Source organism: Hydra viridissima, unplaced genomic scaffold (assembly GCF_058129835.1).
Source record: "Hydra viridissima isolate aposymbiotic clone 2 unplaced genomic scaffold, HvirCarnegie_v1 scaffold_9, whole genome shotgun sequence".
Taxonomy (NCBI): Eukaryota; Metazoa; Cnidaria; class Hydrozoa; order Anthoathecata; family Hydridae; genus Hydra; species Hydra viridissima.
Window position 1 is genome coordinate 125648 of NW_028324308.1, and position 24286 is coordinate 149933.

Genomic DNA, 24286 nt, shown 5'->3' on the forward strand with positions numbered 1-24286 from the left:
AAGACGAATAACTTTTTTTTTTATTTCCGATTTTGCGAGGTTCAATATTTTTAAAAAATGATCCATTGAGAGAAACTATTGCAGAGTGCGTTTAAATCAATTTATAGTTTCTTTTTGAAGTCGCAGTTTTTAATGAGGTTTAATCGTATAGCAGCATTATACAGATAAGTAGCGCTTTAAAAAAATTGTTTTCAAATCAATCATTGATAAAAGAATTTGTATACTTCAGAATTGGCATTTTGTACATGATAATAAATATTTTTCTGGACCACATCTTGAGCAAAAGATATTCTAATCAAATAAAAGATATATATCATAATAAAAAGTCCATGACTTGATAACTGCTGCAATGTGGATCGAGTGAGCTTAAATGTGACTTTGAAAAAAGCCCGTTTGAAAAACAATTGTTTGGATCATTTAAATAAAAAGATCAATCTTTATAAAATTTGTTGGATGTATACTTTACACCCACACTGATTTCTGACAGAAATCAGTGTAGGTATACCATTAAAGGAAATGGATTTCATCGGTTAATCAGAATACAAGTAGAAAACGCATTATTGGCAAATTTGTTATAATTACTATATTTGAGCTTGCGAGAAAAGAAAAAAGGAAGTGTAATAAAAACGCTCAACCATAAATATCTCATAAGTATTGCAATGGTGAGGATGATGACAAAGCAGAAGAAAAAGAAGGAAGAGAAAAAGAAGAAGGAAAAGAAAAAGAAGAAGAAAAAGTAAAAAAGAAGAAAAAGTAAAAAAGAAGAAAAAGTAAAAAAGAAGAAAAAAAAGAAGAGGAAGGTTACAAAGAATTTTTTGAACAGTGATGATATTTTCTTAAGTTATCATTCAATTTATAACACGCTTTCTCTAAAAATATATACATGTTTTTAGAACTGATGTTTTTCATAGAAAAAGAGGTCACCGTACAATGTTATAAGAGAAATACACTGATGTGTATTGGATTTGATGGAATATACAACATGGCTCTAGTGCATGATACTAAATCCTGAAGAAGTATGAATAGGAGCACTACAGTTTAGTGTCCTTTCCAGAAAACAAATAAGTAGATCATTTAGTTTCAAAAAACACATTAACTAACATCTTTAAACAACGATGATGAGTAACTTCAATATGGAATTTGCACAAACAGCCAAAGTGAAAAAAGATGAATAAATGATGAAAAATTGACGAAGAAAGATCAATAAAGCTTTTTCGTAAACTCAATGACTTTTAATCAATCATTGTAAAACAGCCTATACGAAACTCAGCTATTTGCGACAGCATTATTTTTCAAAACTACAAGAGCCAAAGAAAAAGCACCATAAGCATAGACCTTTAATTTTGCTCTAGAAAAGCACTCCCAAAGTGCAAAAGAGATGGTTAAAATATCTGACAATAGTAGTTTCAGGTTTAGCACATCACTTCACCCCTGCAACAAGACATGCTAACTTACTTACACTTGCAAAAAAGACCAAAGCCGTGCAGAATTAATTGTTTCACTACTGTTGAAAATACATGCTCCATCAGCATCTAATGGTACTGTGCGAATCAGCTAAGTTGGAGGTCCCAATTTGGTAAGCAAAGTTTTTGGATAGTCATTTAAGTTACTTTGATGAATTTTTTTACAAATATTTTGTTTTCGTTTAGGAAAAATCTGTCCCGTATCAATTTTTTACGGAACCACTTCTCACCAAAGAAATGGTGAAAATTCAACTAAATACAGGGCTACAAAACAATCGCAAGAAACAACTTGTTTCGATACTGAATTCTATTAGTCCTCAAAAGTTTTACTTTGCTAGGAAGTTTGCTGAACAAGGAAAGTAGCTCTAGTGCTACTTCACTATTTCCGAGATTAAGTTTTGAACTGTGAGACAATCAGAAGTGTTGTTCGTTACAATTTTGTTTGCAACATGTATTGTGTACCCAAATGTCTTTGATTAGTATTTTGTTATGGTGGGAACTGATGGTGCTAGAGACTTTTCAAAGCTGAGTTTTGGTGATCTAGAAACAAATCTTGAACCAACAATTCCAATCTTAAAGTCACGAAAGCTTTACAGCTCTTCCTCGAAAGTCTCTGAAATAAAAAATAACTCTTTGTCACATTCTCAGACGTAATGACGAAAACCTTTAAAACATTCAAAGCCTTTTAAAACTCCCTTAATCAAACTTAATTTATTTTGTTTTGTCTTGTGGCATGAAATTTGTCAAAATCAACCGTGGAATTCAATCCCATTTAAGCAAATGATCGTACTGTTGCTGTGTTGCTGGTTCTTATAACTTTGAAATATATGGTTCTTTAAGAACATTTGGCAGCATTCAAAAAGCTCACCAAGAATTCATGGCCAAAGGTATTGATTTGATAAATACCAAACGGTTTGGGAATGTTATCCACTTACCATTTATAAACTTTTCCAAATGATTTAATTATTCTGGATGCAATCTTACCTATGGAGCTTTACTTCTTATTAGCGTGGTTAATCACGTGCACAAAAATTTGCCCAGCATTTGGCCAGAACCCAACGAATGGCCTGGGGCATTAACTATCCTTCTTAAGCCGTACCATAAAGAATTATTCATAGAAACTACTGTCAAACTATGGAAAAATGTAGTTATTTTTCAGTAAAGGACTGAAACAGCACCTGCATATGCAAACACTTTCTTTTGTTAATACATTTAGAAAACTTGAAAAGGAAGTTGCAGCTTGTTTTGGAATGCAGTTCAGTAAAATTTACCAATAAATCATTACCAACTTCAAAAGTTCATACCTTGCTCTTCCAGTAACAAACACGCAAAAATTCTTTGCTGTGTTTTATCATGTCTCAGTTCATCTCACAGAATCAACTAGGTCTCAGCCTATTTAGCGACCAAGCTAAAGCACTTTATTAACCTTTAAGCCATATTGGCAAAGGTTCAAGAGACAGGTAACTTAAACAGATCATGTAAAGCATTTGCTTAACTCTGTTGTTGACTTTTAGAGTATCAGCGTTAGGTACAATACGGAGATGCCTTCCAGGAATATAAAAAGACGTTCTGCACTAGAATAATTTTTTAAATTTGATTTTATTGAAACACGTTTTAAGAATCCTGTTGATTTTAAATTACATAGAGATGGTTTATAATCTATTGCTTTGTAATTCGTTGTTCATAAATAATCTTTTATTAAAGAAAATTTCGAAAAAGGTTTCTTTAAATGTTTTTTTATCAAGAATATACTGTTATATAAAGACTATTTTCAACGAATATTGAAATACAAATATCTCTCACAGACAAAAATCCCGGATTTCAATACTGTTTTGAATGAAATCTCATGGGTATCTACTATTACCCATGCAAAGTATTTTTCTGGGTGCTTTCACCAACAAAATTCCTCAAAATATTTGATCAGTGAATAATATGTGAAACAAAAAGCAACACTAGTAAAAAGAATGACATTCAAAAAAAAAATAACAGAACTTCTCGAAAAACCACTGCAAAGTCTGGTTTGTCAATTACACATGAATGTTATTCATTCATGTGTAATTGACAAATTAGACTTGGTATGAGCCATTTCTGAATATAACCAAACAAGTAATGTAATGTAATATAGAGCTAGATGGTTCACAAAAGCTGACCTTATCATACTTTGGTATACATCACAGACAGTTACATCAAAACCATTACGAAACTATTTAGTTGCATTGCTATTGTCTATGGCTCTACATGGTTTTTTTCTCATTCTGTATTGATAGCTGATGTTTGTGATGACAATTTAGACATTTTACTTGTACTTATGGAGTGTTCTTCAGAATTTTTAGACTGTTGGTATTCTGTCTCAGTCTCTAATTCAGAAGTTAACGTGTTGCTGTTGTTGCTGCTGTTGTTACAGTAGGATTTAAGGACATTTTTCTTCTTTTGATTGATGAATAGTTTTTGAACTCGCAGCCTTTGCAATTATATACTAGACTTGTTCTTTCAAAAGATATTACAAACTTTAGTCTTTACTACATTCACAATTATCCACAATCTTTTATTTCTGATGTCAAAAACGTCATTCAATGACTCCTTGTTTTATATAATAATATAGGACTTCAGCATTTAATCCAGCTTTTAGTGTATAATATGAATTGATAAACTTGGAAAAGTTAATTTTTTTGCCATAACCTTTTTACTTTTTTCTCAATATGCCTTATGCGTTCGCGTTTAAATTTGACAGACTGCTCCCTGAACAGATAGTGACCAACAATTTGGATTTTGAGTGTATCCTGCTTTTATTTTCGAACAATTTAAAGTAGAACAGTTCTTCTTTTCTTATGTGACTGAAGAAGTTGTACCAAATTTTTTGTCGTAATCAACTTGCTTCTTACAGAAGTGGAAGCACTATTCTTAAATGGCATTATGAATGAAAATAACAATTAGAGTTATTTCAGAAAAACAACAATGATTATTCTAAGCGTTGCTTTATCAGACAGCTTATAAACTATAAAACTTGCTAATTCCCATAAACATTTAGAAGACTCCAGAAAATGCCAGAAAGTTCCAGATATTTCTAAAAAACATCTAGAGCATTCCAGAAATGTCTCTAAAGTTCTAAGAGGGTCATGAATGTTCAAATAGAATGTAAAATGCAACCATACTTGTACCGCTCGAGACAATAACTTATATTCCATTTTAGAAATATAAAGTTGTGCGTTGCTTTGTTAAAAATAAAAGTAGAATAAAACCGTTGCCATCTTTGAGCAAACATACATACATACATACATACATACATACATACATACATACATACATACATACATACATACATACATACATACATACATACATACATACATACATACATACATACATACATACATACATACATACATACATACATACATACATACATACATACATACATACATACATACATACATACATACATACATACATACATACATACATACATACATACATACATACATACATACATACATACATACATACATACATACATACATACATACATACATACATACATACATACATACATACATATATACATACATACATACATACATATGCCAGAAGCCTTTGCGGCACTGATTACGCAATTTTAATGGAGATTATGCGGAGTCGTACACCCTTGTTACAGGGTATAACTATAAGACAGCAACAACGCTTTTAGAAAGTGAATAATAAGATTTAAACTCTATATTTCAATTCCTTAAACATCTTTATAAATGTTAAAAGATCTAATTTCGATTCCTTTTAACGAATTTGAACATGAGTAACGTAACATATTTATCTTTGCCGTAGCATTATTTTATATGACTATGGGTAATCTCATAGAACTTGATTCAGTTTTATAACTTTTTTTCTTCATTCTTTTAAAACTGAAAATGCCAGATACATGTTTTTTTTTTTGTTAGAAGCCAAGCAAATGTGCTAGTACTGGAAAGTTTCTTATTTTAAGAGTACTTTTTTAAAAGTAGTATTAAAAGTTTCTTAAATTTCGCATAATCAAAAGAGAGGAAAAGTATGTAAAATGCAAGATAAAAATTTCTACTGTTAATCAATGAAATAAACCTAGTTGACTAACGACTTACAAAAGACCTAATCTTTATATTCACGAAGTGAATATGTTTATGTTAAGTAGACATTCTCTTCACATAAATTATGTGAGAAGAATGTCTACTTGATACAAACATATTCATTTCGAAAAGATGAGAATTTTTAAAATAGTTAAATTTTTTTATATAACAGTTTTTAATGCTTTGATTTATTTAAATTATTTAAATAAATAAAAAAAACAAAAACGAAACAATTAGGAGAACTAACTTATTTTTTCAAATTTGCTTTAACATAAATAAAATTGTATTTATAATACCTGTACTTAAGATTTTTTTAAATAACATACACCTTTGATTTGGACGTTTTCTTTTTGATCAACTTTTAAAATTTTTGCCTCCATGATACCATGCATAATGCATGGTATAAAACACAAAATAGTCATTTAAGGTTCGCTTAATGCCCTTTTCTTGAAGGCGCAATGGATCTACTTTCTAGTTTATATAAAAAAACGATATATTCTACTTCATAGTTCTTCATGGGTTCCTCTAACTCTTTTAAAGAGTTAAACCTATCACCAACATTTAAAACCATTGTGAACGGAAATCTTTAATTATTAATGAATATTTAAAGATTGAAGTTTAACAAAATGCTCCTCACTACTAGGAAATGAGAGTTCTGGGACAAAATCATTTTTTTCTTCCTCGCGGTAAAAATCTTCTGGGACAAAACTTTTATTCGAATAAATTGAGTATAATTTTTTTCATAACGTGAGAACGCGATATGAAAAACTTTTAATTTTTGTAAAGGTGTTTAAATCTTCCTGCACGAAAAACATCTTTTTCTTTTTTTCTTTCGTCTTGTTGCTTTTTTGCTTGGATGATTGATTTGTAAATTTCTATGTTCGGCATTTGAGTCCTTTATTTTTTAAAATTTGAATGGGATACATTATTTTAAAACTTCGAATTTTTCCAACTTTATTTCGCAATACTTTAATTTTTTCGATTTTCAATGTAATTCATTTTAAATGTGCCAAGAATTTCTTTAAGTCAAAATTTTCACAAAATTAAATTTAAAAAGGTTTAGAATTAGGTGCAATAATACGCTTGTCCGAGAAGAAGGTAAAAGCTTCCGGATTGACCGACTTGTGCGTTGCCAGAGTTGAGCGTGACGACGAGCCTTCTGCCAGCTGCGACGCTTGGTATGGAGTCTGCTTCTGTAAAATTTTTGTAAAAGGAAATGGTGGTGGTGGAGCCGATGGAGGCGGTGGATTGGTACAGCAGTCCCGTTGATTTATTGTTAAACGAGGTTAAGTTTGATCCATACCACGAAGACAAGTAAAAATCTTCTAGTCCAGACGAGGAAAAGATGCACTTGCTGTCACCGTCATACCCAGGGAAAGTGGTGTAATTGATTGCGCTGTAAGAGGTCCATGGACTAAGGACAGTGCTGTTGCCATTCTGACTCTGGACTCCCACCAGTTTCCACAAAAGCCGATGACGTGCAACTAGATGTATTTCAGAAAAACGCCATTTCCTTTTCCATTGGTGTTTAGCGAAACATATTCGGTTCCGTAAGTGGTGTTTAGATATCTGAACGTTCTCGCGTACAATTTAACGGAGGAGAGAAGAGGAGGGATGGTGGTGAATTATTAACCAATTGGATGGTCAAGCTTGTTGTAAACGGTAAGTCAACGGTAAAATATCCTCCCAAGGAAGTGGTGCTGAAAACGTTACATCCTTGCAAAGAGTTGGCGTAAAACGATCCTCCGAGAGGGGAAAAAAGCAAGTCGCAAAGCAAGAGCAGTGACGTCCACACCTACTCCTTCAGTGGTTATTGAATAATTTCCCACTCTAATTTCTCCGTCTGAAAATATTCTGATAAAGACTTGCCCAGGGACGTTTGTTCCGGTTCCATAAAAAGCCAGCCATAATCTTCTCAGAACTCCAGGACCGCCTACGTAGCTGAAGACTGGTGCGGTGATCGATCCTGCCACAGTTTGCGACTTTAACCCCAAGGATAAAAAGCTTGAATTGGGAACAAGTCCTAAAAAGTTGGATTTTTGTAACAAAACGTCCGCGTAACTTTTTGTCGCTCCGTCTTGCGCGTTTGAAGGATCTAGCACATTAATAAACTTGTATGAATTCAAATCCAAGTCCGCAACTCCAATCACCGTGCCAGTTCCTCCAGACGAATGCGTGTCAACATAATTTTTTGTGGCTGAATCTGAGGCTAATGTGGGCTCGGCCAAAATGGTCAATTTTTGTGACGTCATGTTAATGTCTGAGTAAAAGATATTGGCGTAAGCAACTTTAGTGTCGAGACGTTAAGACACAAGTGACCACAATAAGATGTGTTTCCAAATTGAACCCTTTCACTATTGTAAAAGAGAGGACTTTTTAATATTTGACGAGCTCTACAAGAGGAGGTTGGGCGTAAGAGTCAAAGCTAAATTTTAATCCTCGTCTTTATACCAACACACCCAATGAAATCCTTCTGTGCTTGAATCCCCCGTGTTGACAATCCCGCATTCTTTTTTCATTGCCTTTTTTGGCAATTCGTCTCTGACAAAAACTCCTCTAAAGTTTTTTAATTTCAGTTTTTTTGCTGCCTTTATCAATTGAAAATTTGTTAAAGCCTCGTTTGGCAAAATAATTCCTTCCACATTGATTTTTTTTACTTTTTAAAATTTTTTAAAAATTCTCTTGGACTCTGCCTCCTGCTCTGCCTCTAGGGTTTGTTCTTGTAAATTTTTTAAATCAGCTTGTAGATCTGTGTCTTCTGGACCGAAAAACTTCCAGTAGTTGATCAAGTTAAATCTGTTTTTGTAATGACCATAAGCCAACGTGTGAATTCCATCTTCCAAAATGATTCTTTTGTCGTCGACGGCGCTTAGAGAGACTGTTAATTTCTTCCGTGTAAATTTCGTGTAAATGGGATTTGATCACGCTCATTTTATTTACCTTTTCTTTTTTAGTTTTGAGACAGTCTTTGTAATCGTCGTGGGTGAGGTATTTTTTAACCACATTTTTTTTCACCCCTTTGCATTTTTTGTGCTCTTTTTTATGGATTTTGTAAGAGTACAATTTCGACCGCAGACCGACAAATTCTTCAATTTGCTCTCCTCCGGTTTCGTCTTTGAACATCTCAATGACTTTTTTGTTTGCGCCAACCTTAAACCCAACGCTTTGAATGGCAGGATGATTTGGCAGATTAGCAGATTTTTAGTCAAATTTGCAGAATGGCAGATTTTTTGTCAAATTTGCTCGTGTCAAATTTGCTCTCCACATCCTTAGCAATGTCTTTGTTAAAATCGTCCGTTTTTATTTCATAAATCAACGAGTCCGTGTCTGTCATCAACAATTTTGCCCGATCTGAATACATTTTTTTGATGCAATTGTAATGAAATTCAAACATCAAAGTTTTACTTAAATCCAAGATGGACATTCCCAAATAAATTGGTTTGTTGTAAAACAACTTTGTTCTTTTCATGTGAACGGCGATTTAGTTTTCATCAAAAATCGTATGTCGGTCGTAATTTGGTTTGGACGACAATTTCACGGGTTCCTCCCTTTTTGTCACCAGTCTCACATCCACTCGCTTTTCAATGTTTTTCATGGTTTTCCCAAACACCTAATTATTCATGAGTTTGAAAAAATCCTTCTCATAGTCGTTTGTTGCATTTGTTCTTAAATTGGTGTTGAGGTCTATGTATTTTTTCATACAAGGACTTTCTTCAAATTTAATGCCTCGATGTATTTTTGTAATGACAAGCCCCATTCGTTCATATAGTTTAAGGTTTTCGTGATGGACAACGTAACTCTTTTTGTTGTTTAAATTTGGAACGAGTTTTTCTACTTTTTCAATGTTCATTCTTTCCAGAACCAAAGGGTAATCGTTGTGTTCGTCTTGAAGACTTTCAGGGTAATCCAAATCGACTTCCAAAATGCAAGGCATCGATTTCCAATTTAAAAGTTCGTCTTCAGTTATCCATTCGAAACCGTGAGTAGGAAGAGTTTTGCTCATAGCCTATCCGTATAAGTTGTTTGCGTCCAAGTATTGAATGAATGTGGATTCTTTATTAGGGTCGTAGGAACTACCCATGTATTTATTATTTGCAGTTCCAAGTCGGTTTAAAATCATGCTGATTCCTCCGCGGATTCCTTTTTGAATCATGAGCAGCATGTCAGGGTTGCTCAAAAGCTCCAATTTTACTTTTGTCATTTTTAAAAAAGCGTTCCGAGCCAATACGGGGGATGTGTAATACCAAGCAGGGTCAAGTTTGTAATTTTTTACACAAACGTCCCTGAAATTCTCAAACACATCTGATAACAGCAGCACATCTGACACGTTGTACAAATCGTGGTAATCTCTGAACGTTTTGCAACCAAATTCGTTCCAAACCTTTTTGGCATGCAAATAATTTTTTACACAAACGTTCCTGAAATTCTCAAACACATCTGATAACAGCAGCACATCTGACACGTTGTACAAATCGTGGTAATCTCTGAACGTTTTGCAACCAAATTCGTTCCAAACCTTTTTGGCATGCAAATAATTTTCGTCGCTTATTCCATCATCGTTCAGTTTGAAAAAGAACGATTCTTTGGGAGGTAATTTAGTTTCAGAAATCTTTTTGATCGAGTCCATCCAATCGTAAGGGTAAACTCCTTTTCCGAGTAGCAAATCGCGTTTTATTCCACTATACATTAAGTTCAGGTTCTTACACACAGTATCAGCTTTTTTTACGCTTCTAGTTTTACAATCTTTACAATTTAATTTACAAATATTTAGTTTATTTTTTTGACAGCTCTTCTTACACTCTCTTATATTTAATGAAGTTTTCTGTTAAATCTTTTAATAAGCAGGCCATGAATTTGAAACTGTCGATAAATCTCAACTCTCTTATAATTTCAAAAATCTTTTTCAAATTTTCCCACTTTGATTTCTTTTGTGAAACTTATGTATTTTTCCTCGTTGTTTGGAGTGCATTTTAATTTTCCACCGGACAACATCTTAATAAACAAGTGGCTGTCATAACCTGACAAATTGTGAAACACAACAGGGAAGAATTTTGGAATTTTGTATTTTGTGTTGCAACTGTTGTGTGCAGCTCCTCGGTACATTCCAGTCAAATGGCAGTGGTCGCGCACTTTTTCATCTTCGAGACTTTCCTCGCAAATATGACACACGGTTGCAGAATTGAAATTATTTTTATCTTCGAAAATCATGATCATCTTTTTTGGAAATTTTGTCATTTCACAAATTTCCTTGATGTCTTTTTCGACCATCTCCACAAATATTTTTGCAACATCGTCTGTTTCTCTCATTGCGGTAAACGTCACTGGATTTTTTTTATAAACGGTTTCGTCGAAGCATTTGATGAAATAGCAGAACGAACTCGGAGTGTGTTTTTGGTACTGTTTTGTGTAAGACTGTTTTCGGTCGGGGACGCAAGTGTTTATTGGTGTAATGAAACTTTTAAAGTCTGCGTAAACGAAAAAAGGAACTCTCATCGACCTTTCTTTTTGTTCAAATTTCATAAAAGAATTTTTTTTTTCATCCCTTGCAAACAATTTCTGCAAAAATATTTTTTGCTGTTATGTGTGGATGACTGCGATGAGATGAGTCGACTTAGATTTGTTATCAGAAAATAATGATTTGTTTTTTTGTCTGAAGTGAGCAGCAAATCTATTTCATGTTTTCTGTTCAAACATTTGGATATTTTCAAAGGGTAAATAGATTTATTTTCGTACCCGAAAACGTTAACGCTGATTTCTGGATTACTTTTTTCAAATTTTTTGATTTGATCGAGTTTGACTGGAAATTCAATCCCTTCTCAATTCAACTCTTTTGATTTTTTAATCAAGTCTTTGTCAATTCTTTCACCATGTTTTTCCTTCATGTTCAAAAACCTTGAGACGCACCATTTGAAACATTCGTTATCTTCGTTGACCATGTTGATGATTGCTTTTTTGCTCGCTAGAAAATCATCAAGAGGAATGTATGACCTTGCACCGATTGTATTGTAATCAATCAAGTTAATGTCCATTTTCAAGATGGCAGACACTCTGCAATTCGAACCCATTTTGTTGTATTTGACCATGTTTACAAGGATTTCCTCTTTTGCTGTGTCGTAAAATTCTCCCAAATCCGTCGACTCCAAAACAATTTCAGATTTTGACAAAAATGAACAGTTCGAGACACTTCATTCCAGTCATAATGCTCATACACAACATCTCACAAATCAAAATAATGTACGCTTTTTTATTTTTATTTTCTTGAAAAATTTTCATCGCACCGTTTTTTGTCGAATCTAAAAAGGAAAAAGCGTCATGATGATTTCCTTCGACTTGATGCGAAAATTGTTTGGCAACATTTCTTAACGCGTGATTGGTCAATTGAAAATGAATGCGGGGTCTGACAGAACGTGGTGCGGGAACCGGTCTTTGGACAACATTTCTTACAGCTGTTGCCAACCGTGAAAATAATCCAGGACGCGGTGCAGGAACCGGTTTTTGGACAATCTGACTGTGAGAATGTACTCTGAGATGGAGAGCTTGAGACATATTTTATCGTATTGTAATTTAGAATTCATTGTATAGAAATAAGAGATAAGAACAGGTTGTGGTACTTCTTCAAATTGGCGACGAAGATAAAAGAAAAGAGAATTGAATTAAAATAAAGTTAATGTTAGACTTTTATAAACATTGTAGTTATCCATGGCTATAAAAAAATCTTAATTTACCAAACTTTCCACCATTTTCATGTAGCGAAGATGCGAGTAAATTGTTTTCTTGCTGGAAACGCTACATTAAACGATTTGAGTTACTTTGCAGTTCACTAATAATTACAGATGACAAGCAAAATCTTTCGTTACTTCTCACTTTAATTGGGGATAACACCTACGAAATTTATGAAAACATTATACCACAAGATACGCTAATCACATACCAGCAAGCTGTTGATGCTTTCAATGAACATTTCAAACCTCAAGTTAACTCGAGCTATGAAATTTTTATGTTTCGCAAAATGGTTCAACGTATAGACGAGACCACTCAGCAATTTTCCATTCGATTACACGAACAAGCCTTTAAATGCGAGTTTGCTGATAAAGATAAAGAAATTAAACAACAAATTGAGCTTAGTACAAACATCTCAAAACTACGGAAATACAGCTTCCAGAACCCTAACAAAACTCTACAAGAGTTGTTAACTATGGCAAAAACATTCGAATTGATGGACAGTCAAATAGAAGAACTCGAGAAAGAAACGATAAAACAAAACGAAGTAAATACAGTAAAGAAAACAAGTTTTCCTCCAACCAATAAAGTAATGTTCAAAACACCACGTGAGATAGAAAAGAGATTGCAGAAAAGAATTTGTTTTCGATGCGGGAACGAATTTCCACACACTAATATATGTCTAGCTTTGGGGAAAACATGCTATTCCTGCGGGAAAATCGGGCATTTCGCAACAGTCTGTAAAACTAAAAAACAAATTGAACAAAATACAACAATACAGCGAGGGAAAAACCAAAGAAATGAACGAATTTATACGAAACCACTAAATATAATTTATAAAGATGTCAACGAATCCGAAAACAATTATTCAGAGCTTAACCAAGAAAATTTGTACTCAGTGAACAATAAAAAACTTAATGATGCAGTCGAAAGCTTCGAGGTTACGATTAACATGGAAAATATACCAATAACCGTTCTAATAGATACCGGAGCTTCCATAAATATCCTAAACTTTGAAACATTTGAAAAGATAAACAGTTTCCTTAAAAGACCACTTCGCCTACATAAATCTAAAACTCAGATTATTACTTACGGAGATAACAATCCAAAATTAAAAATAGAAGGACAGATCAACGTAGTTATAGAAAGTCAAACAAAACTCTTTCTGACTATATTCCACGTGATCAAAACCCGCCACAAAAACCTATTATCTGGAAACGACGCCAAACTATCAGGTTTAATACAATTAAATAAAGCTCTCGCGCATACTCACATCAATGAAAAACATTTAAACAAAAACCAAGGAGAACAAAAGACAGGACCAAATAATTGTGGCGACAGAAATCAACAAATTTGCCATTCCATGCAGAATATTAACAAACTAAACAGTGCTCTCCTTCTTAACGCTCCAAAACGATTACAACCACTTATAAACTCATACAAAGATTCCGTTTTTAGCGGAAAAATAGGAAAACTTTCTAACTACCAAGTAAAGTTGAAAATTAATGAAAGTATAGCACCAGTCGCACAAAGAGAAAGAAGAATCCCTTTTTGCTCTTACAAAGCTTGAAACAGAAGGAATAATTGAAACGGTAACGGACGAAGCGACACCCTGGATAAGTTCAATGGTAATCGTTCCAAAAAATGACGGCAACATACGGATTTGCGTAGACATGCGAGCCGCTAACAAAGCTATTGGAAGAATGCGTTTTCCAACTCCAACCCTAGACGATGTTATTGGAAAATTAAAAGACTCAGCCGTCTTTTCAAAACTAGATGTAATGAAGGCATTTCACCAGCTCGAACTTGCGCCGGAATCGAGATCAATAACTACTTTTCAATCCGAAACTCAAATTAAGCGTTTTACAAGACTTAATTTTGGAGTAAGCACAGGAGGAATTACAAAATGCTTTACGAGAAGTTTTAAAAGATATTGAAGGAGCCTTGAACATTGCCGACGATGTTTTAATATTCCCTTCGAATACGAAACAGCATGATTTAATATTACACAAAACATTAGAAAGATTTAAAGAGAGAGGTTTAACCTTAAATTTTGAAAAGTGCATATTTGGAAAAGAAAAAGTTAAATTTTTTGGATTTGTATTTTCAAAGGAAGGAATGCAACCAGACCCAGAAAAACTTCAGAATATCAAGAACATGCCTATACCAGAAAACACTAAAGCTCTTCAAAGCTTTCTCGGACTCATGAACTATTTCAAACGTTTTATTTTGCACTACAGTACTATTACTTACCCTTTGCGTAACCTGCTTCATAAAGATTCATTATGGAACTGGAACTTTGAGTGCCAGCAAGCATTTTATAAACTAAAAAACGCTATGACATCAGACTCGTGCGTTGGATACTTCGATTCCAACAAAGAGACTACAGTCTTCACTGACGCAAGTCTTGTATGGGTATCAGCAGTTATTGTACAAAACACACCCAACAAACAAGACTTTAAACTCATATCCTATAATTCAAAAGCGCTATCGCCTGTACAACAGCGCTACTCTACTATTGAAAGAGAATGTATAGCTATATTATACGCCTGCGAGCACAACAAAACATACTTGGACACCCCTTTAAAATATACAGCGATCACGAAGCTATTGTAAAAACTTTAAACAACCCAAATGCTACAGTACCACTTCGCATTGAGCGTATGACCTTACGATTACAAGGGTATTCTTTTGATCTACACTACATCCAGGGAAAAAATAATATATCTGATTATCCTAGTCGACACCCTGTAGACCCTTGTGACAACAAAGGGTTAGAGAAGTATATCAACTTTACTGCTGAACACGCATGTCCAAAAGCCCGGTCACTACTAGATATTTAAAGGGAAACCAAAGCCGATCCTATTCTACAAATACTTACTGAGTTAGTTGCCACTAATACCTGGCATAAACTGTTACATCCGAAATGTCCTCCGGAAATAAAAAAATTTCAAAAAGAATTACTTGTTTACCATAATATTCGCCAAGAACTTACAGTAAATCAAACTTCAGACATTATCCTAAAAGCAAATCGAACTGTGATTCCACGTTCACTAGAAATTACGGTTATACAACTCGCGCATGATAGTCACATGGGACTAGAGAAAACTAAATCACTACTTAGACAAAAAGTTTACTTTCCAGGCCTAGACACTAAAGTAGAACAATATATCAAACAATGTGCAATTTGTCAAGCACTTGGCAAACAAAATCCACCAGCCGAACTATTAATCACACCAACACCATGGGAAGTTTGGGACACGATTAATATAGATTACCTTGGTCCTTTACCAAACGGATTTTATTTGGTAGTCCTCGTAGATCAAACATCAAAATATCCGGTTGTCGATATTATACATAATACATCTGCTGACCTCCTTATTGATTTTCTACAGAAAACAATCGCAGTATACGGAATACCGAAAACAATTGTTAGCGATAATGGACCACCTTTTACTTCATTCAAAATAAAAACATTTTTAAACAAACTAAATATTTAACATAAACGAATCACGCCGCTTTGGCCGCAAGCAAACTCACAAGCCGAATCCTTCATGAAACCACTGATTAAAACAATACGAGCGACGCACATCGAACGAAGAGACTGGAAAAAGCAGTTGTACAACTTCCTGTTCTCCTACCGTACCACACCCCATTGCACAACCCGAATACCACCATCCACACTTATGTTAAACCGTGTTACAGGTTTTACAATACCCTCATTTCAGACAAGGGTCGATGCAAATACCAATGATCAAGCCAAGAAGAGACAAGAGAATGCTAAGTTATACAGAAAAAAATACCATGATCTAAAATACCATGCAAAAAATCCAAACTTAAATATCGGTGATACAGTACTGATAAAACAAAAAATAGGTAACAAAACTATGGCACCGTTTGAGTTTAAACCCTACACAATTACGGCAAAGAACGGTACAATGATTACAGCCAAATCCCCCATTGATAACTCGCAAAAAACTCGGAATGCTTCACACATGAAGAAAGTACCAATGGATATACAGTTTAATCCGATACCAATTAAAGAAGAGGGTGATGAGAAATACTCCCATAACGATTTGATGTCTACAGAAAAGGAAAGTACACTAACAATGCCGACACAACTAAGAAGCCATTTTCAAGAACCGAATCCGAAGACATACCCAAACAGAGAAAGACGTCCTATAGAATTATGGAGAAAGTACTAATACATACAAGAAAACAAACAATAAAACATTTCATTTACGGTAGAAGGGGAAGATGTGAGAATGTACTCTGAGATGGAGAGCTTAAGACATATTTTATCGTATTGTAATTTAGAATTCATTGTATAGAAATAAGAGATAAGAACAGGTTGTGGTACTTCTTCAAAAGATTGTTCTCAACCGCAATCATCATCAAAGTCAACAAATTGTTTGAAGTTTTTGTGACTCCATTTTCTCTCAGCAATTTTTTCAGATAACTTTTTGTGAATCTCATGTTTTTATTTTTAAAAAGAAAAAAATTTTGTTTAAATCATTTTTGTCAAGATTTATTCTTAAAGAATCTAATGAAACTCATGTGGGGCTTTTAGACCTAATAAACAGCATTCATGCTTGTTCCGTCTGAAACAAATTTAATCATTTTGTCGGAAATGATCACTGCAAATATAGAGGTGTTATCTGGAGTTGCTGTTCGAAAGTTAAGGTTCACAACCAATTCAGCCGTTTCAGAAACAACTCTTTCTTTTTGCTTGCTGATATCGACAAAGAACAATGGAAACAAATTTTTATATTCAAGCAGAGACAAACCAGATTGACAAACAAGTTCGTTTGTGCCGTAATATTTTTCATCAAAAGAGAACGCATCAGAATGAGCTATGACAATTTTCTTTTTTCCAAAATTCAAGTCGTAATTGTAATTTGGATACTTTATACCATTGACAGTCACGTAAAAATTGTTGACATCGCAATGATCGAATACGGCTGGATTTGCAGTTTGACTGGAAGGTCTGTTTGTATGAATTCCGAATATGATATATCTAGGAACGCTTTTGTCTGTGATTCTTCCGAGAGTGCAGGTATATTCTGTAAGGTCAGCGAAATTGATTTGTCTTTCGACTTTGTTTGCTTTATATGCCACTGGAACAGAAATTTTCTTCGTCATAAAATCCATAAATTCGGCTTTCTTCAAAATATCTAATTTAATTCTCGGCATAAAATGTCTGAATTTTTTAAGGTCGATCATTCCAGCAGCAACAGTTCCAGCTTTATAAATGGCATCATCATATTTTTTCTTTGTAAAGGTGATGGTGAGTCTGAATCCATAAACAATCATAAGTTTCACAAAAACCAAAAATGTGTTTTAAAGGTATCCTGAACGAAAAAGATCCAATGGATGTGGTGTCTGTAAACAAGTGGTCTCATCTGACGTTGAATCCGGTGGTTTCAGTTGCGTTTGAGGTATCTTTATACCACATTTGCATCAAACCATCTGCAAGCTGAAAACTATAAGGGTATTTTAACAATCCAAGCATGGTTATTCCTTGACCTGGATACATGACTCTTTCCACTTGTTTTCCTGATAAGTCATAAGTGACGTCGCTGAACAAATACATTATGGCGTTGTTCATCAAAGCAATGTTGTCTGTTGCTGTGTAAGCAGTTACGTCAGCTTTTTTAATAACTCCTTCGACGAGGATGTAAGCCTCTGACGGAAGTGTCTGCACAGACTGACAATCAATCTCAAAAGTGATTGCGCCTAAAGAATTTGAATCGAGATTTGTTGGAAGGTACTCGAAAAAATCAATTTTTTCAATTCCAGTGTCATACTCTGGCATTTCGTCAACTCTTAATCTGTCGGTGTTTATCATTTTTTTAAATACGGGGGAAAAAATTTATATCATTTTGATCCGTGGAGAACTCACGCAATCAAAAGTCCACTTCCCATTTTGACGAGATCTTGAATTCTGGCTGCATTCTTTTTCGTCATTTTCCTTTTTTCTTGAATGAATGAACCATACAATTTTTTATGCAGCTCTTCAATTGGATTAATAGGTACATACTGATCTACCTTTGCCGCTTCGTTCACAATCGTATTGATCAATTGGTTTGGATTCACCGTCCCTGTCTTGGCGTAAACTAGAAGGAAATATTTAAGTTTTTTCTAAAACCGGTTTTTCGAATGAACCGCGGTTTTCAATATTTTAAAAACCGGTTTTCCGGTTTTCTTGTGTATCATTTTATTATGTATATTTCAGGGGAACAACAGCAGCAAAAACATAAATATATAGAGCAACACTGTCATATACGTACATTGAATACAATTGAGCAGCAAACAAATAAGTCTTTTTAATGGTTAATTTTACGTTTCTTAAGAAAATAAGCACGTAAAAAACATAAAGCATTGAGTGTTTCATCATTTAACCTTGACCTTAGTTTATTGACAAATACACCACTTGCAGAAAATGACCTTTCAGCCTCCACACTTGTTACTTGGATTGACTTCAAAGCCGTGTACAACAAATCTAAGTTGCTTGTTCGTTTTTTTGTTAGCTCAAATACTGCCATTTCTTTGAGCATTAGTTTGGAAGTTGATTCTATTTTTTGTTTCTTTGGTGAAACTCCTTTGACTATCTCTCTAATGGAGAACTCGAGCTCTTCTGACAAGCAAGTAAATTGCTGTACTTGTTCCTGACTAATTTCATTATCTGACAAGTTTTCCTCATCTATAGACTCACTTCTCTTTTGCTCAAACAAACGATTAAACAAACTTGCAGTAGTAACAATTGCATTTCTCTTTGGGATGGAATTTTCGTAAATGTCATGAGTTGCTCCATTAATGACATCAGGATTATTCAGATATTTAACTAAGTTTACTAATATAGCATTCCTCCTCTCAGTGACTCTTTTAGTAAATGAGTCAACTAACTCTTGACTAAAGGTGTTTTCCTGGCTTTTTAGCTGCTTGAAAATGAACTTCAGAATGCCATCAGATGAGAGCAAGTTCGAATCTCTTCTGCAAAGTGCTTCGGCACCAACCTTGATTGGTTCTAAAACATTTACTAGATTTTGTAAGGTGGTAAATTCAGACTCAGAAATCAAAATATCGCTTGATAACTCAATCAGTGACATTTGAATACATTTCTTAAGGGTAACAAATCTTCAAATCAGATCTAGTAAGCTGTTCCAACGTGTCTTAGAGTCTAAGATTAGCTGCAGCTCCTTTCCAAACTCAGACTGGACATGCTTTTGTAGAATCATGTCATTTTTAATTGGAGACTTTCGAAACAATGTGACACATTCTCTGACCTTGTTGATGAGTTTTGTGATATCCTCCCTGATCATCGGAAGAGCTGGTGCACCTGCTTCTGATGAAACTTCTAATCCTCCTTCCTTATCGCTGTCATTGTCTTCTTGGTCCTCTTCAAGAATAGTGACTTGCTCAGGTGTCCCATTGTTTTTTTTACTAGATTGTCTATATAGAACATCACAGACAGCCAAGTGAATTCCATGTGCGAGGCAGAGCCGATGGGCTGGTAAAATTGAGCTACCAAATTTTTTCATTACAGCAGCTCCGTCTGTGGTTACTGCAACAATATCACAGGCAAAACGTAGCCCAAATTCTTTCAGTTTCTCGTCAACAATTACACAAAATTTCTCTGCTGGCATAGACCCATGTACCCTGATCATTCCAAGGTTCCAATAATCACCTTCCATATGAACATTTATGTTCATATATCTTCTGTTTCTGGATGAAGTATATTCATCAAGGGTTAAGCTAAATTTGTCACTAACAAGCTTCTTTTCTACAAATTGCTGCTGATATGTTTTCTTGATATCTTCATAATGTTTCATCAGCAGAACCTTAATCGATTTAGCATCCTTGGGCAATTTGTATCCTTGTGTCTTTAGAGCTGTTCTCAAACGTTAACTTGTTGAGAAAAAACGAAAAAGGAAGCCCATCACATGAAATAAGCTCAGCCAAAACAACATTAACAGAGTCCTTTGTCTTAAAAAACGAATCAATAGGTTTGATGACTTCGAAGTTCCTCTTAGGAGTAAGAACTGCAGCAAATGTGATATTGTGCTCTGTCCTCAGGTGGTTCCTCATGAAACTTGTGGTTCCTCCTTTGCCCTTAATTTCTTGGTCGCAGAGCTTGCACTTGGCCAATCCAAGTTCTTTTGAGTGCAAAAAGTGCTTCCAAACTGGTGTGTTATCCTTGTGGACTTCAGAAAACAACATTTTTGTTTTCTGAAAATTTGTTTCACTTTTTTACATCACAAATTGCAGTAACTTACTGTTAAAGTTCAAGTGGAAGCAAATTTAATGTTTTTATTTATTTTCTTGAGCAACTTCACATCAAGAAAAGTGGTTTAGAATTGCCAAATATCCAAGTAAATTTTGTACAAAAGATATACAGTATCTCTCTAATTCGAATCTCTTTAGTTCGAAAATCTCCATAATTCGATTAAATGTAAAGTCACCGTGAAATGCGCAAAAGAAAAGTCAACTTTCTATAATTCGAAAATCTCTCTAATTCTAACTTTTATTTTTCCCCATAAAGTTCGAATTAGAGAGATTGTACTCTATATACAAAAACCGGCTTTGAAAATAACATTTTCGGTTTTCGATTTCCAAAAAATTTCCGGTAACCGGAAACCGGTTATCCTTTCCCTAACAATAGCTATCTCTCCTACAAATTTTCTTGTTCATTTACACCGGATAGTTTTCCAAAAATATCCCTCGAATATTGTCATAAAAAACTGCTCACACATTTTTATCATTTTCACAAGTAAAAAATATGCAAATTGTTAAATCTGTAACTCCGTTGAATGTTCGTGCTCTTTCCACTTACAAAGTTGAGGCTTTTTTATGTTAAGGTGTATATATATATATATATATATATATATATATATATATATATATATATATATATATATATATATATATATATATATATATATATATATATATATATATATATATATATATATATATGTATGCATGTATGTGTTTATGTATCTATGTATGTATCTATGTATCTATGTGTAAAATTTTCTTTTGACAACCCAATTTAGTGAACAAAAAAATTTCTGTTTCGACAACCTTTTACTTATTTGGTTTTTGCCGAAAGTTCTGTTCAAACCACCACCGAAATGAACCGAAACTTTTGTGAGGAGATTTTTTTGAAGTTTAGATAACTTGTTCTTAACTCATGTTCATGATGATTTCCTAATTGTAATCGTTTGTGGGTAAATCAATTTTTAATTACGATTGTTGTAACAATTTTAATTGAAATTACGTTACATAACTGATTCAAGTTACTATTCTCAAATCATTCCTTACGCGAACTTCAAATATCAAAATTTTTTCACGTTCTACTTTTTCTTTAATTAAATTACAAACTGCTCGTTTAATTTCCTTTTGCTCCGTAAATCCAACTATTCTGTGTGGGACTTCAAAACCATAACAATGATTGAGGAAACTAATTAAATTAAATTACTTTCAGGGTCTTTATTTACGATTTGAATCTGAGACTTCTTGTACACAAGGTGAGTACCATATTAGTTTTGTTTAACTTTTTTGACAACAATGACTGGAAAAAAGACAATTATTGAAAATTATCTAAAAGGCCTTTGGAACGCTAAACTTTATCAACATACATGGCCAGAAATGTTTGTCTTTATCTGAAACAAATACACTAACTGTTGAAGCAAGACGCCTATCTGGTTACAATATTACATATTCAGGTATGTTTGTAGATTTTATTTTAATATTAAGATGAATTTGCGAATTAAAACAGGGAGGTCGAAGAAAGTTAATGACCCAGAATAAACACTTGCTGTACAGTCATGTATTTTGATCAATCTTAAATATGCGTTGATACTTGAAATATATTTTTATAAACTACTGTTTGTGCTATAGGTTCGAACTCTGATGCCGACGATGATCAAGTCATAAAATCAGTTCGTAAAATAAAAGCATAATCTATTAAGACCTTATTTTCATTTGTTGCCAACACAAATAAGTATGTTTGTTTGATGTGCCCGAAGAATTGAAACCTTGTATGAACCAAATCAGCGAAAACGTATTTTTCATTTTCATAAAAAATCTGAGTATCTTTACGCTTCTCAAAAAAAATTACTTGTTCAAGATAAATTAGTTAGGATGCAAAACAAAGATAAGATACATGAAGCCGCAATAACTTGCATTATTTAAGATGGCCGTCATTTCAACGATTTTTAGAAACCTGGTATGCAACGCATTCTAAACATTTTTGCTCTACTTGCTGACCGCCTCATCGAAAGACAATGGCAAAGCGATTGGGAAAGCAATACTATCAATAGAAGAATGATCTCAGAGCTAAACTTAAGTTGGTTACCCATATTGCCCTAGCAACCAGCCGAAAAGTGGTTAGTTATAAAATATCATTTGTTTTTAAATTTAAATATATTCAAACTACAAAAAGGAATTTCCTAAACTTGCACATAGTGCGGTGTCAATCTATACATAGAAAAAACACAATCAAAGCGAAATATAAAAGAAGAGTGGTCTTTTTTCAATTACGCTTTAAAACAAAAAAATCGGAATTTTGATGAATTTTGGTACAAATATGAAAAAGATATTTTAATGTTAGCCTCTAAAGCAAGAGTGGTTTGTATTTCCCCTGCTAGTTCGGTGGGGCTCTAATCCTAACCTAAGCCAGAATCCTTATTCAGTGTTGCTAACTTTATTCATCGAAAAGAAAGATGTGATATGAGCTCAAGAAACTTACGTTACTCAATGCTAATTTAAGAGAAGATATGATTAAACTTACTTTAAAACTTGATATTTAATTTAACTCAGAATGGAAGTAATTTGCTTATATAGTTTGTATTTTATATTTTTCATATTTTTACATTTCACTTATGTAGTTTGTATTTTATATTTTTACATTATGATGATGTGGAAGAAACTTTATACATTTTATTATGAAATGTGTCTTTTAAAAATGCCAATACGGGTTTTTGACGATTTGACAAACCAAAAAAGTTGTGTGATTACTTTAACACATTATAGCGTTTATTTTAACTATTTGTTGTTTTTTGAATTTTTGTTTATATAGTTCCTAAACATTTTAGTATTTGCAAACAGGGCCGTGGTTAGGCTCCCCCACACCTGGGGATTTATGGGGCTGTATTTTAAATATAAGGAGCTTATTTTTTTAAGTTGAACCTAATGAGGGAGAATTTTTAAAGATTTATTTGGCTATAATACTAAGGGTTTATAAAATACGTTTCAAATGGGACTCAGTGATATGGTTAATTGATGCCTTTTTCTTGCTTTTTGTTTAAAAGTAATTACTTTTTTACATCAAAATAAGTAAAAATCCCATCACTAATTAATATAACAAAAAATTCACTTTTCGTTTAAACAAACAACAGGCGCAAACGGGTTAAGAAGAGAAAGATGGTATCTCCATCAGAGGCCAACACTGTCCAGTACTTTAATAACTTTAAAAAGTACCGTCTTCAAGAGCCATATCAGTTGAGATAGGATCTTGAAATAGTTAAGAATCTTGTTAGACTAAACCTGCCATTTAATGTGGTGGATCAGAAATATCTGGAATGGCTATGCCTTTAAATTTCTGAAGCACCAAGAATAACAATCCTTATCAAGCCATCACCCCGCATTTCATCAGTGAGGACTACCACCTCAAAATGTTCACTCTTGGTGTTACTTCTTTTCCTGGTAGGCACACAGCTGAAGCAATTTGCTAGAAGACTTGATGAGTAAATGATTTTTATGTTATTTTTGTATTTTGTTAATTTTTAACAATTTTTAGATAGGATGCATATCCGAATTGCTGTATTTTGTTTTGCAAACTTTTTTGCAAAATGACAAAAACATTCACTAAATACCGATAAATGACGATAATTGACGACAAATGACGTAATTTCAGCCTATTTTGACTATTTCAACATTAGGAACTTTCTGTTAATATTTCGTCGATTTTTCAGAATATGACCAAACATAACAAACAAACTGTTTGTG

The 24286-nt window shown here is 33.6% G+C and overlaps 2 protein-coding genes and 1 long non-coding RNA gene across 3 annotated transcripts; 2 read left to right on the plus strand and 1 right to left on the minus strand.

Annotated features, from left to right (window-relative positions):
• The first annotated feature begins 227 nt into the window (after positions 1-227).
• Positions 228-3446, plus strand: LOC149883468 (uncharacterized). Its single transcript, XR_016456074.1, has 2 exons — positions 228-1576; positions 1650-3446. It is a non-coding gene; the product is annotated as an uncharacterized LOC149883468 (long non-coding RNA).
• Positions 3447-5659: 2213 nt separating this feature from the next.
• LOC149883469 (uncharacterized) lies at positions 5660-16611 on the plus strand. Its single transcript, XM_090099021.1, has one exon. It carries the CDS (start codon positions 12552-12554, stop codon positions 13842-13844), a length of 1293 nt encoding a protein of 430 aa, XP_089955147.1. The 5' UTR covers positions 5660-12551; the 3' UTR covers positions 13845-16611.
• A 1783-nt stretch (positions 16612-18394) lies between these two features.
• Positions 18395-20888, minus strand: LOC149883470 (uncharacterized). Its single transcript, XM_090099295.1, has 2 exons — positions 19900-20888; positions 18395-19360 (listed from the first exon to the last, which is right to left on the minus strand). The coding sequence occupies exons 1-2, from the start codon at positions 19926-19928 to the stop codon at positions 18601-18603; spliced, it is 789 nt and encodes a 262-aa protein (XP_089955421.1). The 5' UTR covers positions 19929-20888; the 3' UTR covers positions 18395-18600.
• Between the last annotated feature and the right edge of the window lie 3398 nt (positions 20889-24286).

What these genes read in the sequence shown, in the direction of transcription:
- LOC149883469 (XM_090099021.1), top strand. Translation starts at nt 12,552, where the DNA reads ATGTTTCGCAAAATGGTTCAACGTATAGACGAGACCACTCAGCAATTT.
- LOC149883470 (XM_090099295.1), bottom strand. Translation starts at nt 19,928, where the DNA reads ATGGGTCTATGCCAGCAGAGAAATTTTGT. An exon ending in TGCCAGCAGAGAAATTTTGT is followed by an intron (nt 19,361 to 19,899) that starts GTAATTGTTGAC and finishes TGAGTTATCAAG; the next exon opens with CGATATTTTGATTTCTGAGT.